At 46.4% G+C, this 21580-nt stretch overlaps 1 protein-coding gene across 2 annotated transcripts in view; it reads left to right on the top strand.

The window, feature by feature from the left end:
- Positions 1 to 21580, top strand: part of LOC308144321 (receptor-type tyrosine-protein phosphatase mu-like) — a 127111-nt gene that overhangs the window by 39097 nt on the left and 66434 nt on the right. For both annotated transcript variants that reach the window (XM_080515412.1, XM_080515411.1), the window contains exons 3-6: positions 9972 to 10139; positions 10252 to 10361; positions 18766 to 18844; positions 19353 to 19468. In XM_080515412.1, the coding sequence (XP_080371538.1) occupies positions 9972 to 10139; positions 10252 to 10361; positions 18766 to 18844; positions 19353 to 19468 (473 nt within the window). The remainder of the gene's footprint in view (positions 1 to 9971; positions 10140 to 10251; positions 10362 to 18765; positions 18845 to 19352; positions 19469 to 21580) is intronic.

Raw genomic sequence — 21580 nt, 5'->3', positions numbered from 1 at the left:
CGGTTCAGCTCGCTCGCCTGACTAATCTCATTTCAGCGGTTCAACTCGCTCGCCTGACTAATCTCATTTCAGCGGTTCAACTCGCTCGCCTGACTAATCTCATTTCAGCGGTTCAGCTCGCTCGCCTGACTAATCTCATTTCAGCGGTTCAGCTCGCTCGCCTGACTAATCTCATTTCAGCGGTTCAGCTCGCTCGCCTGACTAATCTCATTTCAGCGGTTCAACTCGCTCGCCTGACTAATCTCATTTCAGCGGTTCAACTCGCTCGCCTGACTAATCTCATTTCAGCGGTTCAACTCGCTCGCCTGACTAATCTCATTTCAGCGGTTCAGCTCGCTCGCCTGACTAATCTCATTTCAGCGGTTCAGCTCGCTCGCCTGACTAATCTCATTTCAGCGGTTCAACTCGTTCGCCTGACTAATCTCATTTCAGCGGTTCAACTCGCTCGCCTGACTAATCTCATTTCAGCGGTTCAACTCGCTCGCCTGACTAATCTCATTTCAGCGGTTCAACTCGCTCGCCTGACTAATCTCATTTCAGCGGTTCAACTCGCTCGCCTGACTAATCTCATTTCAGCGGTTCAACTCGCTCGCCTGACTAATCTCATATCAGCGGTTCAGCTCGCTCGCCTGACTAATCTCATTTCAGCGGTTCAACTCGCTCGCCTGACTAATCTCATTTCAGCGGTTCAACTCGCTCGCCTGACTAATCTCATTTCAGCGGTTCAACTCGCTCGCCTGACTAATCTCATTTCAGCGGTTCAGCTCGCTCGCCTGACTAATCTCATTTCAGCGGTTCAACTCGCTCGCCTGACTAATCTCATTTCAGCGGTTCAACTCGCTCGCCTGACTAATCTCATATCAGCGGTTCAGCTCGCTCGCCTGACTAATCTCATTTCAGCGGTTCAACTCGCTCGCCTGACTAATCTCATTTCAGCGGTTCAACTCGCTCGCCTGACTAATCTCATTTCAGCGGTTCAACTCGCTCGCCTGACTAATCTCATTTCAGCGGTTCAACTCGCTCGCCTGACTAATCTCATTTCAGCGGTTCAACTCGCTCGCCTGACTAATCTCATATCAGCGGTTCAGCTCGCTCGCCTGACTAATCTCATTTCAGCGGTTCAACTCGCTCGCCTGACTAATCTCATATCAGCGGTTCAGCTCGCTCGCCTGACTAATCTCATTTCAGCGGTTCAACTCGCTCGCCCGACACATCTCGTTGCAGTGGTTCAGCTGGCTAGCTTGACTCATCTAATTTCAGAAGTTCAGCTCACTCGCCCAATTCAACTCGTTTCAGTGGTTCAACTCGTTCACTCGACTCATGTCGTTGCAGTAGTTCAGCTCGCTCGCCCTACTCAATGCATTTCAGTGGTTCAGCTCGTCTCAGAGGTTCAGCTCGCTCACCCAACTCATCTCTTTCAGTGGTTCAGCTTGCTCGCCCTCCTCATCTCTTTCAGTGGTTCAGCTCGCTCGCCCGACTCAACTCTCTCTCTCTCTCTCTCTCTCTCTCTCTCTCTCTCTCTCTTTCTTTCAAAGGGGACAGTGCAATTTCATAAAACACATGGTTACACATGATTTAAAAAATGCCAGAATTAGCCAGAAGGCTAGTTTTCATCTGTAGTCCCCTGGCTATGATGTAAAAACATCACAACAGGCTTATCTTTTAGTGTTGGCAACTGTATGTGTTGATAAGCCACATTTTCATTTTTTTGTGAAGGCCTTATATGTTGTAACCAGTTTAACCTCTTCAGACACCAAGTTCCATGCACTCGCGCTCCTTACTGACCAGGCCGACTTACTGAGAGTGCTCCTGCGCTCTTTTCAGTGATTCACCTCACTCGCCCGACTCAGCTCATTTCAGAGGGTCAGCTCGCTCGCCCAATTCGACTCGTTTCAGTGGTTTAGATCGCTCGCCCGCAGTGAGTCTCTGACCCTCCCTTTACGCTGGACTCAGAACATTTCCGAGTGACAGTGGAGAAAAAACACACACATTGTTTCACCAAGCTTGTAGAATTATTTACATAATACATAATGTTAAAATACAGCTGTAGCTTGTATTGTTACATTTAATACGGCCCCCTATAATTAGTTATGCCATATGAACATCACGTTATTTATAAATACTAATCAAAAAGAAAATCAGAATGTTGTTGGAAAAAAATAAACTACAAAATCATCTGTATATATAAATATACACTGTATATCTGGATGTCTGGAATTTATTCAGTTTAATCATTTATTTAATTTGTTTCTTGGTTCAAATAAACCTCAAACACAACGCAAATAATCGAGAAAAAAAGAGACCAGGGCGACTAAAAACTAGTGTGTACATATTGTTTGTTTACCTCAAAAGTGTTTTCGCAGTTTACTATGAATACATGATGCTCCCCAGTGGTTTCTGGAGCAGCTCAGCTGAGCCTCCAGGTCCTGGATTGGATAGAAATGGTGCAGTGGGAGCTTTACTTTTACTTTGTTGTTTTACTTCCTGGTTAACTTGGTGACCATCTGAAGCACCTCCAATGTTCCACCGACATGCTGACAGATATTCTCCAGTAACTCGGCTCTTGTACTGCATTCCTCGCTGAAAAAGCTTCACAAATTTGACTGTGTGTGTGTGTGTGTGTGTGTGTGTGTGTGTGTGTGTGTGTGTGTGTGTGTGTGTGTGTGTGTGTGTGTGTGTGTGTGCGTGTGTGTGTGTGTGTGTTACATGTAGAACTGCTCCTTTAAATCGGACTCCTATTGTGTTGAAGGTTCTTCACTCACATCCTGAAAAAACCTTTGAGAGCAGGAAACACTCACACACAGACATTGCGTGTGTGTGTGTGTGTGTGTGTGTGTGTGTGTGTGTGTGTGTGTGTGTGTGTGTGTGTGTGTGTGTGTGTGTGTGTGTGTGTGTGTGTGTGTGTGTGTGTGTGTGTGTGTGTGTGTGTGTGTGTGTGTGTGTGTGTGTGTGCGTGAGTGTGATAAATTTGCTGCAGCTGTCTCTCCTCACGTCTTCATTCAGGTCTGTAATAGAATTACTGTGCGTGTGTATGGGAGCTGGCTGTGATGTGATTGGTTTACAGATGGATGGGGTGCTCTGTGATTGGCTGGCAGGTGAGCAGAGGGTGGGGGGTTAATGAGGCAGAAGAGCGAAGAAGCACGGACACCAGCCGGCTGGGTTTGTCCATCTGAGACAACCACTGACTGTTGTCGTCAGTGCTATCAGAATCTACTTCTCAAGTAACTGTAACTCCATTACTTTTACCAGTAACAAGAAAACTATCTTGTATACTGGTTAGTGCATTGTGTATTCTAATTACTCTGACATAATCAGCAACTTGGCCAGACTGTAACAATCCACCTGTCACTTCCAGGCAATAAAGCTACAACACACTTTGAGATATCGGGCAGATCGGTCTCATCAGCACAGCAGGGGTGAATACAAACACACAAACAAACATAATAGCTTTGACTTTAGTTATTCGCCGTATATTTTCAGTGCAGGCAGTTTAAAGCGTGACCCACCCAAATGCTTGAGCCTAAACCCATTCACAAAAACACAAAACTACGCACTGAGGCTTAAGAAAAACTAAAGTTTGGTAGTCCATCAACATGCAGTCCAGACCCAGAAGCACTGTTCCCACCACAGGCTGGGTTCTACGGGGTAACACAACAACAGGGAGCTGGCTTCGTGGCCATCGGCAGCCCAGGTACTTACAAACACCAAGCGTCTGCCCTCCCATGAATCCGAAGTTGGACCAGACAATCCCAGCAGCTCCGTGAAGCGATAATCCACCCGTCAAAGGCCGATTGAGTAAAACACAAAGGATGATCCATAAAAGGTTGGCTGCACAGCATCGCGGCTCTGGCAGGTGTCTCAAGTTGGCATGTGACGTCACATCTGACGGCGCAACCTGCTCCTCTGATATACCGGTAACTTCCCCAATTCACCATTACATTCATAAATCGAAAGGAATAAATATTCAATAATACAACATAGCTAACAAAATAATAACAACAATGACAATAATTATAATAATCAAATTATATTTTTATCCTCTGACTAGGTTCTGGACAATAAATGCCATTATAAAGGGTTTGGACACATGTAGGGAGCTATGTGGCCTTTACAAGTCAGCAATGAGCTTTTTCACTTTTTGTCAGTGGAAGTGTTTACGCCTCACCCACCTGACGATAACATGTTTACACCTGACGATAACATGTTTACACCTGACGATAACATGTTTACACCTGACGATAACATGTTTACTCCTGACGATAACATGTTTACTCCTGACGATAACATGTTTACTCCTGATGATAACATGTTTACTCCTGACGATAACATGTTTACTCCTGACGATAACATGTTTACTCCTGACGATAACATGTTTTCTCCTGACGATAACACGTTTACTCCTGACGATAACACGTTTACACCTGACGATAACACGTTTACTCCTGACGATAACATGTTTACACCTGACGATAACATGTTTACACCTGACGATAACATGTTTACACCTGACGATAAAATGAGTACACCTGACGATAACATGTTTACTCCTGACGATAACATGTTTACTCCTGACGATAACATGTTTTCTCCTGACAATAGCATGTTTACTCCTGACAATAACACGTTTACACCTGACGATAACACGTTTACTCCTGACGATAACATGTTTACACCTGACGATAACATGTTTACACCTGACGATAACATGTTTACACCTGACGATAACATGAGTACACCTGACGATAACATGTTTACTCCTGACGATAACATGTTTACACCTGACGATAACATGTTTACTCCTGACGATAACATGTTTACACCTGACGATAACACGTTTACTCCTGACGATAACATGTTTACACCTAACGATAACATGTTTACTCCTGACGATAACACGTTTACACCTGACGATAACACGTTTACTCCTGACGATAACATGTTTACACCTGACGATAACATGTTTACTCCTGACGATAACATGTTTACACCTGACGATAACACGTTTACTCCTGACGATAACATGTTTACACCTGACGATAACATGTTTACTCCTGACGATAACACGTTTACTCCTGACGATAACATGTTTACACCTGACGATAACATGTTTACACCTGACGATAACATGTTTACTCCTGACGATAACATGTTTACACCTGACGATAACACGTCTACACCTGACGATAACACGTTTACTCCTGACGATAACATGTTTACACCTGACGATAACATGAGTACACCTGACGATAACATGTTTACTCCTGACGATAACATGTTTACTCCTGACGATAACACGTTTACTCCTGACGATAACATGTTTACTCCTGACGATAACACGTTTACACCTGACGATAACACGTTTACACCTGACGATAACACGTTTACACCTGACGATAACACGTTTACACCTGACGATAACATGTTTACACCTCATCCCCCTGACATTAACATGTTTACACCTCACCCATATGACATTAACATGTTTACACCTGATGATATGTTTACACCTCACTCACCTGACATTAACATGTTTACACCTCACCCATATGGCATTAACATGTTTACACCTGATGATATGTTTACACCTCACTCACCTGACATTAACATGTTTACACCTCACCCATATGGCATTAACATGTTTACACCTGACAAACATGTTTACACCTGGCATTAGCATGTTTACTCCTGACGATAACATGTTTAAACTTGACGATAACATGTTTACACCTGACGATAACATGTTTACACCTCACCCACATGACATTAACATGTTTACACCTGATGATAACATGTTTACACCTGATGATAACATGTTTACACCTGATATTAAAGGACCCATATTTGTCTATATTCCATGTTCCAGTCCCTCCTCTGCTCATGTGGATAATAATGTGTCTGATCCAGTAGAAACACTCACAACTAGTGAAATTCTAGTATTTCTTGGACTGAGCTGACGTCACCTCTCATGATGGTGGTTCTCACCTCCTCCACCCTCACGGAGACTGCAGCCCAGCCCACAGCCGCCTCCTCCACCCCCTGGGTGACGTAGCCAGCAGCTCACCTGGTAGTTGTAGTAATGTACTGACACATCTCGGCCCTCGTTAGTCTTTTATTGTGGGAATAGCAGCAGGTTTCAAGAGGAGCTTCTGAGGAAGTCCAGTTTCAAAGTACCGTAGTTCTGGAAGCTGCTTTGGTGAAGAGTCGCTCACAAACAAACATTGTTTGTGGAAAAGAACAACAAGTCCAGCCACATTGGCCACTGGGCTTCTTCTTCCACAAGACAAATAGTGAGGAACCATACTGGTACCTGAAAACACATTTTCTCCAGTGGACATGAAGGTGAAAACACATTTTCTCCAGTGGACATGAAGGTGAAAACACATTTTCTCCAGTGGACATGAAGGTGAAAACACATTTTCTCCAGTGGACATGAAGGTGAAAACACATTTTCTCCAGTGGACATGAAGGTGAAAACACATTTTCTCCAGTGGACATGAAGGTGAAAACACATTTTCTCCAGTGGACATGAAGGTGAAAACACATTTTCTCCAGGGGACATGAAGGTGAAAACACATTTTCTCCAGGGGACATCAAGGTGAAAACACATTTTCTCCAGTGGACATGAAGGTGAAAACACATTTTCTCCAGTGAACATGAAGGTGAAAACACATTTTCTCCAGTGGACATGAAGGTGAAAACACATTTTCTCCAGTGGACATGAAGGTGAAAACACATTTTCTCCAGTGGACATGAAGGTGAAAACACATTTTCTCCAGTGGACATGAAGGTGAAAACACATTTTCTCCAGTGGACATGAAGGTGAAAACACATTTTCTCCAGTGGACATGAAGGTGAAAACACATTTTCTCCAGTGGACATGAAGGGGAAAACACATTTTCTCCAGTGGACATGAAGGTGAAAACACATTTTCTCCAGTGGACATGAAGGTGAAAACACATTTTCTCCAGTGGACATGAAAGTGAAAACACATTTTCTCCAGTGGACATGAAGGTGAAAACACATTTTCTCTAGTGGACATGAAGGTGAAAACACATTTTCTCCAGTGGACATGAAGGTGAAAACACATTTTCTCCAGTGGACATGAAGGTGAAAACACATTTTCTCCAGGGGACATGAAGGTGAAAACACATTTTCTCCAGGGGACATGATGGTGAAAACACATTTTCTCCAGTGGACATGATGGTGAAAACACATTTTCTCCAGTGGACATGATGGTGAAAACACATTTTCTCCAGTGGACATGAAGGTGAAAACAGATGTGGAACAACAAAAACAGCAGTTCAATGTGAAGCAGCAGAGACTGAGAGAGCAGAGAAGAGGCTCCTTGGCACATTGGTGGGCGTGTCTTGTTTTGGTTTCTCCTCATGTCAATCTTCCTGGAGGCGGGGCTTCTCCAGCTCTGTGACGTCATCAAATAGAATCAAGGTGTTGAGCTCCCCCACCAGTTGGAACAGAGAAAGGTCACTGTGAACTTAAGCTGGAGGGAATCAATGAAAAAACACTTTGGGATTATATGAACCCCAAATAACACTTTGATCATGTTTAAAGACCAGAAAAGTCCATTTACTAGAATATGGGACCTTTAACATGTTTACACCTGACGATAACATGTTTACGTCTGACATGTGCTACAATGTAATGTAAATAGCAGGGGGCATTGCCACCATGATCCCAAACCTCCATTTGTTTTCACCAAGGCAATCAATGAACCACGGAAAACAATTGCGAATCAGCTTCAGACAGCCGTCACTTCTGATTCACTGAACTTTTCCTGAATCTTGGGTTGGAGAGATCCTCTGGCTGCGTTGACCTCCGACACTCACACAGGTCAACATGTTTAGTCCAACTGCAGCGTTATCCCATTCACCAGAATCAGTTACCAGAACCTCAAGAAGCGTTTGATAAAGTATTTTCTATTCTATTCTAACAATCATCATCAGAACCAGAACCCTCACAACCACTTCCAGAACCACAGCACTTCCCAGAGCCAAAACAACCCGAAGAAGGAAAGCCAATAGCAAAACCACCAGCAGCATCAGAACCATCCAGATCTCAAGAACCACCTCCAGAACCAATAACTAACCACCACCAGAACCAACTGCCAAACCACCACCACAACCAACCACTGAACCACCACCTAAACCACCACCAGAACCACCACCACAAGAACCAACCACTGAACCACCACCTAAACCACCACCAGAACCACCACCACCAAAACCAACCACTGAACCACAACCAGAACCACCACCACAAGAACCAACCACTGAACCACCACCTAAACCACCACCAGAACCACCACCACAAGAACCAACCACTGAACCACCACCTAAACCACCACCAGAACCACCACCACCAAAACCAACCACTGAACCACAACCAGAACCACCACCACAAGAACCAACCACTGAACCACCACCTAAACCACCACCAGAACCACCACCACAAGAACCAACCACTGAACCACCACCCAAACCACCACCAGAACCACCACCACCAGAACCAACTGCCAAACCACCACCCAAACCACCACCAGAACCACCACCTAAACCACCACCTAAACCACCACCAGAACCACCACAACCAACCACTGAACCACCACCTAAACCACCACCAGAAACAACCACCGAACTACCACCCATACCACCATCAAATCCACCACCACACCATTACTCCACCACCACTTCATTACTCCATAACCTCAGCAACATCACACCATTACTCCACCACCACATCATTACTCCATAATGTCAGCAACATCACACCATTACTCCATCAAATACCATTGCTCCATTACTTCATCACCTCATCAACACTACACCATTACTCCATCACCACACCATTATTTCAAAACCTCATCAACACTACACCATTACTCCATCACCTCATCAACACCACACCATTACTCTATAACCTCAGCAACACCACACCATTACTCCATCACCACACCATTACTCTATAACCTCAGCAACACCACACCATTACTCCATCACCACACCATTACTCCATCACCACACCATTACTCTATAACCTCAGCAACACCACACCATTACTCCATCACCACACCATTACTTCATCACCTCATCAACAACACACCATTACTCCATCACCACACCATTACCTCACCAACACCACACCATTACTCCATCACCTCAACACCACACCATTACTTCATCACATCATCAACACCACACCATTACTCCATCACCACACCATTACTCCATAACCTCATAAACACCACACCATTACTCCATCACCACACCATTACTCCATAACCTCATAAACACCACACCATTACTCCATCACCACACCATTACTCCATCACCACACCATTACTCCATCACCTCCTCAACACCACACCATTACTCCATCACCACACCATTACTCCATCACCACACCATTACTCCATAACCTCATAAACACCACACCATTACTCCATCACCACACCATTCCTCCATAACCCCATCATCACCACACCATCGCGCATTGCTTGTTAAAGCCTGGCTGTGGTTACCATGGAGACACCTTTCAACTTCATACACACATACACAGAAAAAGGCACACTCCACATCAAAAGCTCAGAGTGATTTCAATTCCACAGAGACTTTGCAGAAAGAGACATGAAGAACCCAACTGGGATGATTGACATTATGTCACACATGCACACACACACACGCACACACACACACACACACACACACACACACACACACACACACACACACACACACACACACACACACACACACACACAGCTTAATTTGACACCTTTGATTTCGTAGGTTTTCAGCTCAGTCTGTCAATATGTCTTAGCCTTGCTTACCTTTAGTCACTTCAAATTTATATTCAGCCTTTTCTTTTAACTCTAGATGTTCTCTGAGCACTTGATGATGCTAATCACTGTATTAATTGATTTATGAATCACATTCTGTTATTGTGAAATTTTTCAGGCTCTTCCTTCCTGTTTGTCAACACGTCTGGGCGTCATGGCGGTCAGCGCGCTCAGGTTCTGCTGCCGCCACTGAAGGAGAACGACACTCACTGTGTCAGCTTCTTCTTCTACCAGGCGACCGGCCGGGAGGGCGCCCTGCCCGCCAGCCTCAATGTCTATGTCCGAGGTACAAACTACTTTTCCACAACTCACGATGCTCTCAGAATACTCGAAAATATTTCCCAGGTTTCTTACCTCACAGCACACAGTACACACTGAGTATTTGTATTTCCTTGCAGAGAACAACAGTCCTTTGGGAGTTCCTGTCTTCAACTCATCGGGTCCTGTCAATCACATCTGGAAGGGGGTGGAGCTTGCTGTGTCCACATTCTGGCCCAACCATTACCAGGTACTTCAATTCAACTTTATTTGCACAACACAGTCTTCTGAAGGAACCTGCAGAACCAGCATCAGGGGAGGAGAAACCTGCAGAACCAGACTCAGAGGAGGAAGACCCTGCAAAACCAGACTCACGTATCCGCTGGTGGTCTAGCAGGATCTGGTCCTGGATTTCAGGAAGTAAAGAGTCTGTTGTTCACGCCACAAACAGAATCTGCTGACTGTTCGTTGTGCGTGTTTCCATTGAGACCAAAGTAAGTGATGAATGAATGAACAAACATGTTCAGTGCTTCGTCTCCAGTGAGGGTTAGCTTGCTGTGCTAAAGTCCAAGTGATGCAGTATTTTCCTCTCGAATGTACGCCAGACTGCTGATGTCATCAGTGGGAGGAGCTTGGCAGGGATCAGTGTGTGTAGTTCAAAAGTCAAAGTCAAAGTCAGCTTTATTTGTCAAATGTGCCGATATGCATGGCATACAGCCCAGATGAAATTCCGGTCCTCTCAGACCCACAGTGCAAAGGCTTAATAATATATTAGGAGAACAATTATAAGACTTAAAAATCTATACATCTAGAATCTATACACCTTATAAACATATAAACAGTATAGTAAAGTGGCATGTACAACTGAGGTAGAATGTTCGTTCAGTGGGGGGGGGGGGGCATAATGTCAGGTGCCGGAGGGGAGGGGGGGTGTAAGGGTGGCTGTGGCAGGGGGCAGAGGCAGAGGGGGGAGGGGGGGCAGATCAGGGAGGGAGTTGAGTCTTCTCAGACTGGTGGCAGAAACTGTCTTTGAGCTGCTGGTTTTGGCTCGGAGACTCTGAAGTCTCCTCCCCGACGGCAGGAGGCTGAAGAGGCTGTGGGAGGGGGGGGGGGGTCACCTGCGATCCTGATGGCTCTGCGGGTGAGGCGGGTGTTGTATATGACCTTCAGGGGGGAGAGAGACACCAATGATCCTCTCGATGCGCTGCAGAGTCTTGCGGCAGGATACGGTGCAGGCGCCGTACCACACGGTGATGCAGCTGGAGAGGATGCTCTCCATGGTGCCTCTGTAGAAGGTGTGCAAGATGGGGGTCGGGGCTCTTGCTCTCCTTAGCTTGCGGAGGCAGTCCAGGCGCTGGGGGGCTTTCTTGGCCAGTGATGCAGTGTTGTTGCTCCAGGACAGGTCTTCAGAGATGTGCACTCCCAGGAACTTGGTGCTGCTTACCTGCTCCACTGCAGCACCGTCGATGGTCAGTGGAGCATGCTGGGAGTGTCGTCGTCTGAAGTCCACAACAATCTCCTTCGTCTTCTCCACGTTCAGGCGGAGGTTGTTGTCCTTGCACCACATGGCCAGGTGCCTCACCTCGTCCTCATCGTTGTTGATGAGACCCACCACAGTTGTGTGATGAAGAGGTTGGAGCTGGATGATGGTGAGCAGTCGTGGGTCAGCAGAGTGAAGAGGAGGGGGCTCAGCACACACCCCTGGGGGGCCCCTGTGTTGAGCATGATGGTGCTGGAGGTGTTGTTGCCAACTGGAACTGCCTGTGGTCTCCCCGTCAGGAAGTCCAGCAGCCAGTTCCACAGGGAGGGGTGGAGCCCCCGCTGATGGAGCTGCTGAGGGATGATGGTGTTGAATGCTGAGCTGAAGTCAATGAACAGCATTCTGACATAGGAGTCTCTGGTCTCCAGGTGGGTGGGGGCTGAGTGGAGGGCAGTGGAGATGGCATCATCGGTCGAGCGGTTGGACCGATATGCAAACTGGAAAGGGTCCAGGGTGGGGGGGGGGGGGGGGGGGAGGGCAGACTTGATATGTTGCATGACTAGCCGCTGGAAGCACTTCATGATGATGGGGGTGAGTGCGACCGGGCGGTAGTCATTGTGGCAGGTGGGGGGCCGGGATGATGGTGGGGGCTTTGAGGCACGTGGGGACAACAGCCTGGTTCAGTGAGGTGTTGAAGACGTCCGTGAAGACATCAGTGAGCTCCTCGGCACAGTCTCTCAGGACACCACCAGAGATGTGGTCGGGACCCGGGGCTTGGTGTGCGTTGGTCCCTCTGAGGGATCGCCTCACGCTGGCCGGGGATAACGTCAGCACCTGGTCGCCAGGAGGTGGGGGGTCTTCTGTGCCGGGGTGGTGTTGTCTGCCTCAAAGCGAGCGAAGAAGTGGTTCAGCTGGTCAGGCAGAGAGGAGGAGTTGCACAATTTGAACAGATGGTGGCGTCTGTCAGAGTTTCCGAGCTGGTCCTGAGGACATCCTCGACCAGGTCCCCAAATTCCTGCATGTTTTAGCTCCTCCTAGCTTCAGCACACCTCAATCTGATGATGTCATCGTCAAGCTTGTAAACAAGCCAAGTAACAAGGCCCTTATTGCATTCAGGTGTGGTGCACCTGGGAAAAACCTAAAACATGCAGGACAGCGGCCCTCCAGGCCCGGGGTGGGGAACCTAAAACATGCAGGACCGCGGCCCTCCAGGCCCGGGGTGGGGAACCTAAAACATGCAGGACCGCGTCCCTCCAGGCCCGGGGTGGGGAACCTAAAACATGCAGGACCGCGTTCCTCCAGGCCCGGGGTGGGGAACCTAAAACATGCAGGACCGCGGCCCTCCAGGCCCGGGGTGGGGAACCTAAAACATGCAGGACCGCGGCCCTCCAGGCCCGGGGTGGGGAACCTAAAACATGCAGGACCGCGGCCCTCCAGGCCCGGGGTGGGGAACCTAAAACATGCAGGACCGCGGCCCTCCAGGCCCGGGGTGGGGAACCTAAAACATGCAGGACCGCGGCCCTCCAGGCCCGGGGTGGGGAACCTAAAACATGCAGGACCGCGGCCCTCCAGGCCCGGGGTGGGGAACCTAAAACATGCAGGACCGCGGCCCTCCAGGCCCGGGGTGGGGAACCTAAAACATGCAGGACCGCGGCCCTCCAGGCCCGGGGTGGGGAACCTAAAACATGCAGGACCGCGGCCCTCCAGGCCGGGGTGGGGAACCTAAAACATGCAGGACCGCGTTCCTCCAGGCCCGGGGTGGGGAACCTAAAACATGCAGGACCGCGGCCCTCCAGGCCCGGGGTGGGGAACCTAAAACATGCAGGACCGCGGCCCTCCAGGCCCGGGGTGGGGAACCTAAAACATGCAGGACCGCGGCCCTCCAGGCCCGGGGTGGGGAACCTAAAACATGCAGGACCGCGGCCCTCCAGGCCCGGGGTGGGGAACCTAAAACATGCAGGACAGCGGCCCTCCAGGCCCGGGGTGGGGAACCTAAAACATGCAGGACCGCGGCCCTCCAGGCCCGGGGTGGGGAACCTAAAACATGCAGGACCGCGGCCCTCTAGACCAGGAACCCTGACTTAAAAGCAACTCCTCAGGAGACAAATTTGGCCCCTTTTTCATTTGTATTCTACAAACTGCAGTATTTTAGATAGATCTCTCTCCGTCTCTCTCACTCTTTTTTTTGTCTGTCTATCCGTCTCTCATGCTCTCTCCCTCTGTCTCTGTCTTGTCTTTTTCTGTCATGGTTATTCTCTCTCTCTCTCACTCTCTTTCTGTGTCTCTCTGTCTCTCTCTCCCTCTTTCTGTCTCACACAAACATACATATTGTGTGTACCATCATTGCAGCAGATGTTGCTCATTAGCAGCATCACCGCAGTAACAATACATCAGTATTAGGAGTGAGTTAATGAAGGGTGTTTGAAAAATGAGAGAGAGAGAGAGAGAGAGAGAGAGAGAGGAAATGTTGCACTGGTTTCCAAAGCGATAACACACACATACCGCTTGACTGACCGAATCAATCCGAAAAACATGTAGTCACTGGTAACATTCAAACCATTAGTAGCTAGTTACTATGAATAAAGAGTTTATCATTAGTCAAGCCAGTTATAAGTCACACAGAATTTTTTTTTTGAAATAGTTAGAAAGAGCCAGTAGCTTAAAGATGCAGTATAAACTGCATGGACTCTATGGACACTATCATGCACCTACTGCATATAAGGATTATATAAATTATTGATTTATTAGATGATTTTTATTAATGAGAATAAAAAAACACACATGAATCAGATCAATAAAATCACATCATCAATTATTGCACATAGGGAGAATGAATTGTCCAGATGTGGGCGTTTGTGATGTAGGGTTAAACAGTGTGACTGCAGCAGGAAGGAAGGAGCTGCCGTATCTCTCCTTCGGGAGGAGGGGGATGCCCACTGCTGCAACAGTACCATGCGGGGGGGGGGGGGGGGGGGGGGTCTCCACCAGAAGCTCTTTGGTTTGACCACCGTTCATCTGGAGGCAGTTCCTCTGGCACCACTCTACAAAGTCCAGGTTGAGTTCTCTGTCCTCCCCTCGTCCCCGTCAGTGATGAGGACAACAGGTACGAGCTGGACGTGTTGTGGGAGACGTCTGCAGTGTGCAGGGTGAAGAGGAAGGGGGTCAGGACAGTCCCCTGTGGGGCCCCTGTACTGCAGGTGACCAGGTCAGACACAAAGTCCCCTGTGGGGCCCCTGTACTGCAGGTGACCAGGTCAGACACAAAGTCCCCTGTGGGGCCCCTGTACTGCAGGTGACCAGGTCAGACACAAAGTCCCCTGTGGGGCCCCTGTACTGCAGGTGACCAGGTCAGACACAAAGTCCCCTGTGGGGCCCCTGTACTGCAGGTGACCAGGTCAGACACAAAGTCCCCTGTGGGGCCCCTGTACTGCAGGTGACCAGGTCAGACACAAAGTCCCCTGTGGGGCCCCTGTACTGCAGGTGACCAGGTCAGACACAAAGTCCCCTGTGGGGCCCCTGTACTGCAGGTGACCAGGTCAGACACAAAGTCCCCTGTGGGGCCCCTGTACTGCAGGTGACCAGGTCAGACACAAAGTCCCCTGTGGGGCCCCTGTACTGCAGGTGACCAGGTCAGACACAAAGTCCCCTGTGGGGCCCCTGTACTGCAGGTGACCAGGTCAGACACAAAGTCCCCTGTGGGGCCCCTGTACTGCAGGTGACCAGGTCAGAGACACGGTTGGTCAGGTATTCCGGGGGCCACCATGTGAGCTGCAGGTTGACCCTCAGGAGCCTGGGTTGTTTGGTGTTGGAAGCTCTGGAGAAATCAATTTGTCACTAGTAAAGCTAGTTATTACGATACAGTGAGTCATTAGTACTTGGTTATTTGTAAACAGTTAGTCGTTAGTTCTTGGCTATTAGTAAAACGTTAGTTATCAGTAGTTAGTTTTCAGTAAACGGTTTATCATTAGTATATCTAGTTAGGGTTAGGATTAGTAAAGATGAAAGTGAAGAATCTGTCATGAGTGAAGCTTGGCATCAGTAAACAGTTTGTCAACAGTAAAGATAGTTACCATTAAACAGTTTGCCATGGGTAAAGGTAGTTATTAGTAAAGAGTTTGTCATTACTGAATCTAGTTTATTAGTAAACAGTAAAGCTAGTAAATTAGCAAAGCTAGTTATTAGTAAATAGTTTGTCATCAATAAAGCTTATTAGTAAACAGTTTGTCATTAGTAAAGCCAGTTTATCACTAAACAATTTGTCATTAGTTAAGCTTGTTATTAGTAAACAGTTTGTCATTAGTAAAGGTTGTTAGTCGTAAATAGTTTGTCATTTGTAAAGCCAGTTATTAGTAAATAGTGTGTCATTAGTAAAGCTAGTTATTAGTAAACAGGTTGTCATTAGTAAATCTAATTATTAGTAGGGATGAGCGAGTACACCACGATCTGTATCTGTTCAACCATCTAAATCATCTGTATCCTACCTGTACGTGGGAGTGGGCGGGGCCTAAACCGGAAGTTGGCATGGCTCAATTGAAACTGGGTGGGGCTTAAATCAGTAAAAAAAAAAAAAGTCTGAAATTAATATGGATTGATCAGAAGTTGCTTTATTTATTGTTTATTTGAAAACTATTTACAAAACAACTTCAGAATTGAGATTCAATGTTTTATATTAAAAAAAACCCGATATACTATATACAGTATATAAAGCTTAGTTTGTAACATTTATATGTTTTTTCTTATGAACACAATACACATGAATATAGGCTACTTTGTGTGTTCAGCTGTATGTGTGTGTGTGTGTCAGTGGTCTGTAAGACTGTTTATTTTGTAATGATGTGTTTGAACCTGGTGATTCATGTAAACGTCCAGTGGCGGCAAACAGGGAAATGATATGTCAGCCTTGTTCACTGTGTTCTTCTCAAAAGTATCGCATTAAGTACGAGCAAAATTTTCAAACACCACTAGCCAAACTAAGAGCAAGTAAGTAAGCAAGCAAAAAAAAAAAAACCCGACCGGAGTGGAGGCAGTGGCCGACGAGACACGAGCCGCTTTCAGCTCTGTCTTGTCAGATGCACCTCGTACGTTAGGAAACTAGTTCACCAAGTAACTTTAAAGATCAAACAAACCGAAACAGAGGTGAGCTGAAGTAATCGTCGCATCGTGTTATGCTCGGACCCGTGAAAAATGCTTTAGCCCTAATTATTAGCAAACAGTTTGTCATTAGTAAATCTAGTTTATTACTAAACACATTGTCGTTAGTAAAGCTTGTTATTTGTAAAGTTTGTCATTAGTAAATCTAGTTCATTAGTAAAGCTTGTTATCAGTAAACAATTTGTCATTAGTAAAGCTTATTAGTAAATAGTTTGTCATTAGTAAATCTAGTTTATTACTAAACACATTGTCGTTAGTAAAGCTTGTTATTTGTAAAGTTTGTCATTAGTAAATCTAGTTTATTACTAAACACATTGTTGTTAGTAAAGCTTGTTATTTGTAAAGTTTGTCATTAGTAAATCTAGTTCATTAGTAAAGCTTGTTATCAGTAAACAATTTGTCATTAGTAAAGCTTATTAGTAAATAGTTTGTCATTAGTAAATCTAGTTTATTAGTAAACAGCTTGTCATTTGTAAAGCTAGTTTATTAGTAAACACTATCACTAGTAAATCAAGTTCATTAGTAAAGAGTATTTCATTTGTAAAACTAGTCTTTAGTAAAGTGTGTCATTAGTGGCGTGAGTTATTAGTAAACAGTTTGTCATTAGTAAATCTAGTTTATTAGTAAACAGCTTGTCATTTGTAAAGCTAGTTTATTAGTAAACACTATCACTAGTAAATCAAGTTCATTAGTAAAGAGTATTTCATTTGTAAAACTAGTCTTTAGTAAAGTGTGTCATTAGTGGCGTGAGTTATTAGTAAACAGTTTGTCATTATTGAATCTAGTTATTAGTAAAGAGTGTCAGTAAAGCTTATTAGTAAAGAGTCTGTCATTAGTAAAGCTGCTTATTAGTAAAGAGTGGGTCATTAGGAAAGCTAGTTTTAAGCAAAACAGTTTGTCATTAGTAAAGGTAGTTATTAATAAACTGTTTACTAATAAACTAGATTTACTAATGACCCAATCTTTGTCATTAGTAAAGCTTACTATTAGTAAAGAGTGTCATTCGTAAATCTCATTTATTAGTTAAGAGTTTGTAAATAATTAATTAGATACATGTTTAACACTTAATTGTCCATCCGTTTTTAATTTGTGCCGTACATAGTAAGGTTAGCTTGTATACATTTGCAATGCAAGTGACACAGTTGATTCATGATCAACTGTGAACATTGTGAACTGATGGTGAACATTGTGTTAAGCCCGGTTCACAGGATAATTAGTCCGATTTTGGCCCCGATTCTGTCCTTCAGACACTCTTAAGGATGTTCAGATCATCATAAGATAATGTTCTCAGATATTCCTGCCATGTGTGGTGTGTCCAGACTGCTGTCGTCTGCTCTGAAGGACGTCAGGACCGCTCCAATCTGAGATCGGGGATATTCAACATGTTGGATTGTCTTGGCCCGAGTTCTCACCGTGTGGCGTCCTCCGAGGGGAAGACGCTACCAGCCTGTTGGCGGTGACACATAGCCAATCAGAAAGCCAGGTGACGGTGGCGTCAGACTGGAAGCGGGTGGGGAATCCAAAAATCAAAACAGTATTCATGACGAACCAATGCCTCTTTTTAAAACGTGTTTTTTCGGGCAAAAAACACACCACGGTGATCACCATTGCATCCTCTTCGTCCTCCAGATTTGTTGACTCTGGAATCTCGTGAGATTTCCCATCTGAGTAAAATGGGTTGGTGTGTTGATGTTGCCAAGTGGCTGCACACCATGCACTGTATGACCAAAACTGTTAAACCTTTGATTATATATGGTCGTATGTGGTCTCTTAGGTTTGGGAAATCTGCCGACAATTTTATAATCCTGCTGTGTGAACCGGGCTTTAGTGTACCGTCTGAGGTCCTCTGGCCCGTGCACACTGGAGTCGCCAATCCCCATCTGCCAGGTCTTGCAGTTTAAATAAACTTTGTGCACGCTGCAACTGCTCCGCCTCCCGGTCTGCTTCTGGGTTCAGAACACTACACGCCGGCTCCCAGCCGTAATACTGTCATGGTCAACCTGCAGGTGTGCTCTGTGTTGCAGGTTGTGTTTGAAGCTCTCAGCATGGGACAAGCAGGTGTGCTAGCTATCAAGGACATCACGCTGCAGGGACACCAGTGTAGTAAGTACACACATTTTACAAGCTGCAAACTGGTTCATGAGGTAACAATGTGAAAGCTGGTCTCTCCATCTTAAAGGGGTCATATTGCGCTAAATTAACTTTCCCAGCAGTACTAATGGTCCCCACACCTGGAACGACATCCCAGAGGTGAAGAAAGTGTGTCCTCTCTCTCTCCCTGGCTTGTTCCAGGTTTTAAAAAGAGTGTTGCTCCAACCAGCCAATCAAAAATCAAACCCTATATAGTGTCATTGTGGGTTTAGCCAATCACAATCAAGGTAGGCTCCTCGTACAGTTAGGCAGCTCTGCTCTGGCACCACTACGCTCATGCCCATCTTCCCAAGATGGGCATGTGTGGGATGGATGCAGCTCCTATGACCCAATATTCAAATGGAGGAGCGAGAAACTTTGAATACGAGGTTTCTGGACCAACCAGACCAGGAGGAGGAGGAGGGTCACCAGAGAATATGAGAACTTTAAAATCAAAGTCACTTTCTGTGTGTGTCCTCAGTGAGCACACCGCACTTCCTGCACATTAAAGGTGTTGAAGTGAATGCCGGACAGAGAGCAACGTTCCACTGCACAGTCAACGGACGGCCACAGAGCAACGTGCTGCTACACTTGCAGGTGAGGCTCCGCCCACTAACTCACCTGCACAGCGTGTGTCATCACTCAGCACAGTGACTTAACATGACATAGCAACACAGCATACATTTTTGATTTTATTGCACTGTATTAATCCAGAGAGGATGTTACGTCCTATGGGGAGCAGGGGTTCATACAACGCATCAGCAATGCAACACACCGCTGCAACACGACTCAGAGGAGGAGAACCCTGCAGAACCAGACTCAGAGGAGGAGAAACCTGCAGAACCAGACTCAGAGGAGGAGAACCCTGCAGAACCAGATTCAGAGGAGGAGAAACCTGCAGAACCAGACTCAGAGGAGGAGAACCCTGCAGAACCAGATTCAGAGGAGGAGAAACCTGCAGAACCAGATTCAGAGGTGGGAGAAATCTGCAGAACCGGACTCAGGAGGAGAAACCTGCAGAACCAGATTCAGGAGGAGAAACCTGCAGAACCAGACTCAGGAGGAGAAACCTGCAGAACCGGACTCAGGAGGAGAAACCTGCAGAACCAGACTCAGGAGGAGAAACCTGCAGAACCGGACTCAGGAGGAGAAACCTGCAGAACCAGACTCAGGAGGAGAAATCTGCAGAACCGGACTCAGGAGGAGAAACCTGCAGAACCAGATTCAGGAGGAGAAACCTGCAGAACCAGACTCAGAGGAACACAGTAAGATGCCTTAATTGTTCCGGCTGAGAGCCGGTGCGTGGAGTTCTGGAACCCAGAAGCAGACCAGGAGGTGCAATTAGCAATCATTTATTTACATTGCAAGACCTGGGAGACGAGGGAACGGAGACTCCGAGATGCAGAGTGTGCAGGCGAGAGGACCGCAGCAGGGAGGTGTGCTGCACCAGGAGGAGGCGCACTGAGGAGGCACGGAGTGAGGAGCTGAGAGCACACGAGGACCCCAGCAGGGAGCGCTGCACTGCGAGGATGGGGTGGCCAAGGATGCTGGAAGCGAGAAGCCGGGGAGGGCATTCAGGACTGCAGCAGGAGAGAGCGCTGCGTGGAGAGGAGGCTGGCCGAGGAGCCGTGGCTGGTGCCTCGAGTGAGAACGCAATCTTCTGGAACCGGATCTGCCTCCTTGCAGGGCTTAAGAGGTGGGAGGAGTCAATTAGTAGGTTGCCTGCAGGAGAGTCAGTGAGGGAGGATCTGGTGCTGGAGCCAGGTGTGGCTCCTCACATTAACCTCCATCAGTCTAAACCTCCAGCAACCTGGACTAGAAAATGGTCCAGGCTGGTTCTGGGTTTACTTCTGGGATTTCTTTTTCACTAGATCCTGGGCCTAAGTCTTGATTTCAATCTGGGTTCCGGTCTGTGGTTTTTGTAAAGACAGACTTTCCAAATGTCATTCTTTATTGTAAACTCAAGTCAAAACCAGAACACAATCCAACATGAAACCTGTTTCAGGCTCCTTCTCCTTTTGCCCTGGCTTGGTGCCCTTGGTTCCCGATGGAGTCATTGGCACCTGATGGAGTCAAGATCAAGTTTAAAGTTACTTTATTGGTAACCGTGGGTGGACTTATTTTGCAGGTTTTTTAATCACTGGGCACATCGTAACAAATAAAGACACACAGTGAACCAAACAAGCAGATAAAAATAATAATTGGTCAAGTGAGGCAAGACAGACAAGAGCTAAATGTACTGATATATAATTAAAATAAAATCAAAAATAGATAGAGAAACCACAATAAAAACAATATAACCTTAGAGAGATAAAGGCAGTCACTAACGTAAACCAGGATAAGAACATTCAATGAAGAGTCACCATGATAATAATATAGCTAGAAATGAATAAATACAATAAAGTGCAATGTCACTTGGTCTTGTTCAGTTCAGTGATGCAACAGGAACAAAGCTGTTCTTCAAACACGTCATGCTGCACCGTGGGACCAGGAACCTTCGTGGAGAGGACAAGAGCTGGAATTCGCCTCGTAAAGGATGGGAGTCATTATCAAGGACTGCTGAGGCCATCCTCTGTACCTGTTTATCGAACAGGGAAGCTGGGAAAAACTGAGACTCACCAATAAGACGACTGGACCATTTTACTATTTGCTTCAGTGAGTTTCTCTCTTTTAAAGGGGTCTGACCAAACCAGGCCACCAAGCAAAAAG

This window comes from Blennius ocellaris (genome assembly GCF_963422515.1).
Source record: "Blennius ocellaris genome assembly, chromosome: 19".
Taxonomy (NCBI): domain Eukaryota; kingdom Metazoa; phylum Chordata; class Actinopteri; order Blenniiformes; family Blenniidae; genus Blennius; species Blennius ocellaris.
The sequence above is the reverse complement of the archived record's forward strand: the minus strand, read 5'-3'. Positions and strand labels throughout refer to the sequence as shown.